This window comes from Arvicanthis niloticus, chromosome 20, assembly GCF_011762505.2.
Source record: "Arvicanthis niloticus isolate mArvNil1 chromosome 20, mArvNil1.pat.X, whole genome shotgun sequence".
In the NCBI taxonomy this organism is placed as follows: Eukaryota; Metazoa; Chordata; class Mammalia; order Rodentia; family Muridae; genus Arvicanthis; species Arvicanthis niloticus.
The window spans coordinates 40,331,483-40,336,570 of NC_047677.1; the positions used below are offsets into that span (position 1 = coordinate 40,331,483).

Sequence of the window (5,088 nt, forward strand, 5' to 3'; positions counted from 1 at the left end):
ATATTCAGACTCTTAACTATAATAAAACACAGATGTCTATCAACTTTTGATTGGTTTCTTTGACTGTGTTACTGGTTTTTACTTTTAGCATCTTTTATATGTTGTTGATTTGGGTCCCCTTGAGGTTTTGTACCTCAAGAGAAGCATGCTAAGGATAACTGATGTCCCTTTTGAGCAAAGCTCCTCCCAGAGCCAGAAGGGGAGGCAGGAAAAAACTGGGGCAAGGAGAAATGATAAGGGAAAAAAAAAAAAAGAGGTGAAATACAAAATGAGTCTTTATTGCTGAATAGACCACTCAGGGAATCCTAACAATTCGAAGCTGCATGCTGGCACAGGCCTCCGGAGGGGGTACTGGTAAGGTTTTCTTGGCTGCCTGTCCCAGGATGCTCAGAATGGGACTATGAGCCTCCTGACACAGCTCAGCACCCAAGAACGCCTCCACTCTCTCTCGCCATGCCGCCAGTTGAGGCCGTCCCTCAAACAGATTATAGCCAGAAGCCACCGGCTGTAGGGATAAAGACGTGAAAGTTGGAGAGATACTGTGGGTCCCATTACAGGCATCTCCGCACAAGCATCATGGACACAGCCCCATGGGAGGTCCAGGACACTGTGACCAGATCCAGGACCTGACAACAACCAGAAGAAGCTACCCCCCACCACCACCACCACCTAGACAGGAAACATGTCACACAAAGTTTTCCTCTATGGTTCTGGCTTTTCCCAGACCACAGTGCTCCTGACTTATGGCAGTGGCAAGAAGAGTCCCACCCTTAGCTACTCCACCGCTGTTCTCATACCTGCATCAACTCCTCCAGAGACATGAGATCTGCTAGCGTCACCTGCTGGCCAGCAAGGAAGGCCCTGTCCCTGAGGAACTTGTCCTCCAGACATTGCAGAGCCAAGGCCATACTATTTCTGTTTCGTTCTACCTTCTCCTCGGGAATCTGGACCCCAATGAGTGGCCCCAACACCTGGCAGAACAACAGACGTGCTCAGTGTGTAAGCCTTACCAAGTGCCCAAGGTTCAGGCAATCCCCAGAGGACTCTGGATACCTTGGTCCACAAGAGCACTCCAAAAGTGCCACGGATGTTGTCGGCATGCCATCCCAGGTATTCATGGATTTGGGCACGGGCCTGTAGGTCGGCCGGGTACCAGTGGTCTGCCACTTGGTACTTGGAACTCAGGTAAATCAAGATGGCTGTGCTGGGGACCATAGGTAGAGAGGCTTTAAGGACCATGGGAAGAGGGGATTTGAGGGCCTTGCATGTTTCCCACTCCTTGGTAGGGCCTTAAGAATTCTCACATTTGAAATCATTTCTCTGGTTTCACTTGCCAGCTGTCCCCATCTCTCAATGACTCTTGCCTGTCCCCAGAGCCTTCCTTCTCTGCTGTGCTGTGCATGGAACCCAGAGCAACACACACACACACACACACACACACACACACACACACACACAGAAGCTCTGACCTCCTTCTCTCTGCCTTTCTTTTTGTTGTTGTTGTTGGTGGTGGTGGTGGGGTGTGTGTGTTTGAGCTCTCTGCCACTTGACTCTAACGGGAGAACCAGACAGTCTCTGAGCCCTGACCCTTTCACTGGTCTCCAGCGCCAAAGCTTTGGCAGATTAAACAAGACATCTGGGAAGTTAGGAGATGCTCTTTCTAGTCCTTTGTTGAATCTACTTTTTTTTTTTTTCTAACCCTCGACAATTGTCCCCTTGTCGCCTTCCAATACCCCTCAGTCAGAGTAGAGAGGCCTGGAGGTGGGATGGGAGATCCAGCAGATGAAACTGGACAGGGGCAAGGGACATGCTGGATCAGCCCCCTAGTCTTCCTGGCCTCCTTCCCAGATGGTCTGCTCTAGCCACGTCCACTCACGGCCTAGGGTGGGAGTCTGCAGGGCCCCATCCCCCCACCCCATCTCCGACCGACCCGAAGCCCGGTGACCACAGGAAGGCGGACGGAGTGGGTAGTGAGAGCTCCGGGTTTTATTTACAGCTGCACCTTTCGGTCAACACGAAGCTTCCGTCTTTGAGGACAGGAACTTTCTTTAAGCAGTTCATCTGGGAGAATTGCTCGCTCACGTGTTGCCCTGGGAAGGAAGAAGTCAGAAAATGCGTGCAAGGGCTAAGGCACTATGTGTCTCTTCCCTGCAAAGTCTCCAGGATTTTGTGAATCTAAACACTGCGTGCCTTCAAAGCTGGAACTGTGGGAATCTTTCATTTTTCTCCCCCACGTCCCAGGACAGAAAGTCTCTCGTCAGAGCAGAAGTTTAAAGAAGGCTCTGAACTAAGGCCACTCCAAAGAGAACAGAACATTCCTTGGTGGTCGGCGTGGGGGGCGGGGAGGGGGATCGGATGATGGGGTGGGGTTGGGGGGCATTGTACCCAGGCAGAATGTGAAGGACTGACATGGTCTAGGGGTAAATGGGCCAACCTTTGAGTATTTCCACAGTACGCAGCTGGAAAGGGATGCCATTCTTCTTGGCGAAGATGTAGACAGCGCGGCACGGCTGCGACAGCAGGTCCAGGTAGAGCTCCAAGCCCATAGCGGTAGCGACACAAGATGGTGTGGACGGACTGCAGACTGCGTTCGACAACAGTAGCAAGTGTAGGCGATTCCACAGTAGAGGTCCAGCCCAGCCTCAGCTGGCCAATCCTGACGCTTTTCCCCTTCTGGACAGCTGACACCTGCTGATCTTGGGGAGGGAGCCGCTTTGGAGGATTTTGCACCAAAAGCAGAGCTGAGGTGCGCGCGCACTCGGATGGACAGATGGCCTGGAGCCAGGAATCCAGCTCCGGACCGGAGTCTCACCCGGACCCGGAAATAGCCTAGCTCGGCTTTCCTGGACTCAACCCAGAGAGCTCTGTGGACATGGTCGTTTGCTTGGGAACTAGACCGCTCAGCTCCCAACTCTCAGTTACTGCGGGAGGGGATCTTAGAGGCTGATCGCTTGGGGTAGCCTGCTTTGATGGGTGAAGCTTGTCTCAGGCTGCTAGGAACTTTGCCTTAAGGAAGAAATCAACAGCCCAGCTGCCTCAGGCAAAACAGGTCGCCTAAGAACACTGGATCTCCCCCTACAAGATCTGGGAGGCAGAGCAGCAAAGCTTGAGGGAGGGACCTTCTCCCCAGCCCCCACCCCCACCCCCACACACATTCATATTCTTTCTCTCTCTCTCTCCCTCTCCCTCCCTCTCTCCCTCTCTCCCTCCCTCCCTCCCCGTCCCCACCCACCCACCACGGTGGCATCTTCCCAGGGAGGAAAAGTGGTCCATTACTGATCACTGGCTTTATCTGAATCTTTTAGAATAGCTACAGCCCGTGGCCCATATGGGGTGCCAGAGTGTTTTCCTGGGAGTTTTTCTTTTCTTTCGTTCTTTTTTTTTTCTTTTTGGACATTCGGGGGGTCTTGCTATAGCACAGGTTGGTCTCAAATCCATGACTCCATTGATTCTTCTGCAGTAGCTTCTTAATTAAGTATCTAGGATTCTGCCGGGCGGTGGTGGCGCACGCCTTTAATCCCAGCACTTGGGAGGCAGAGGCAGGCGGATTTCTGAGTTCGAGGCCAACCTGGTCTACAGAGTGAGCTCCAGGACAGCAAGGGCTACACAGAGAAACCCTGTCTCGAAAAAAAAAAAAAAAAAAAAAAAAAAAAAAAAAAAAAGTATCTAGGATTCCAGAGGAGACACACGCACAGCGTGATGGAGAATTTTTATGTTTGTTTGGTTTATTTGGTTGGTTGTTTTGGTTTTTGTTAGACAGGGACTCATATAGTCCAGGTTGGCCTCAAATGTACTATGTACCCTAGAGGGACTTTGAACTCCTTGATCCCCGCCCCCACTCCATTTCCCAAGTGCTTAGGGCTACAGGCATTTGCCTCTCTCGAAAGAGAAAAGAAAAAGAAAAAAAGAGCTCTCTCAAGTGGACCCTACCCCTACCCCACCTATCTGAAGCCGAATTCCCTCTTTGCCTAAATAAGTTGGCGGTGGTTTAAAAAAAAAAAAAAAAAAAAAAAAAAAAAAAAAAAAAAAAAAAAAAAAAAGATTCTAAAAAACACAAAGCAGTTCGCAGAGAAGCTTCTTCTGAAGCCCTGCACCGCACATGGCTCTCTGCGCGTGCAAATTCGGTGGGGAGAGCAGGTGATCCCAGATGTCTGTACCCACCCACGCAAGTAGATGAACCAGCCTTATGAGGTATTTGGCCCCTAGAAGTCTCCTTTCACGAAGCGACGAGCATGCTTCCCCTAGGCCAGACATCCTCTCTCACTTACGGGCTCAGCTACGGCTCACGAACGGATGGACCTGAATTTCCCCGGCTTTCACCCCGCAGACTCAGGTACCTGCTTCGCTACTGTCCTGGAGAGTCCCCTCCAACACTGGCAAGGAACTGGTTTGGCTATCTCCCTCCCGTCTTCAATCTCTTCCTCTCTTCTGGCTTCTTCCCCCTCCCCTCCCCCAATGCTTTCTTAAATCTTGACAAAAATACCCATTTTTGCCACTCTCCCTCTTTGACTGTTACCAGTTTTTATCTTGTCAAATACCTAAAGCCAGAGTGGTGGTTTGAATGCGCCCCACCGGCCCACTGCCCCACTTCCCAAAGCCCCACCTCTGGCCCGTAGTTTCCTGTATTTGAACACGTGGTCCCCAGTAAGTAGTTTCGTGAAGGTTACCTAACTTTTAGGCTGTGGCACCTGAAGACCCCCATACTCGGGAGACCCTTCCTCAAGCCTCCGGAATCGCGACCACCCAAAAATCACAAGAAACCATACCTGGATGCAATCAGCAGAGGTTTATTAGGGGAGGAGCCGGCGGTCAAAAACGACAAGCTCTTTAGCTCCAAGAGCAGGGTTTTTGGCCCTGAGTGATGGGTACCAGGGTCTTTTAAAGAGCAAAACCACAAACCAGGGGAGTGGGGAGGGGGTAAGAGGTTGCCAAGGATACATAACATGAGAATAGTGATACATTCCAAAGAAACCCACCCTAAAAGGTTAATGGCCATGGAAATTACCCAGTACAATCATTTTCTCAAAAATGTGGTTTCACCAAGTCACTGCCCTACCTTGTCATTTATCAACTATTTATTCTCACTAG

General features: G+C 50.8%; 1 protein-coding gene across 1 annotated transcript; it reads right to left on the bottom strand.

Annotated features, from left to right (window-relative positions):
- Positions 1 to 257: 257 nt before the first annotated feature.
- Gstt2b (glutathione S-transferase theta 2B) lies at positions 258 to 2,705 on the bottom strand. Its single transcript, XM_034524950.2, has 5 exons — positions 2,435 to 2,705; positions 2,003 to 2,090; positions 1,054 to 1,204; positions 798 to 971; positions 258 to 505 (listed from the first exon to the last, which is right to left on the bottom strand). Exons 1-5 carry the CDS (start codon positions 2,544 to 2,546, stop codon positions 296 to 298), a joined length of 735 nt encoding a protein of 244 aa, XP_034380841.1. The 5' UTR covers positions 2,547 to 2,705; the 3' UTR covers positions 258 to 295.
- Positions 2,706 to 5,088: the final 2,383 nt, after the last annotated feature.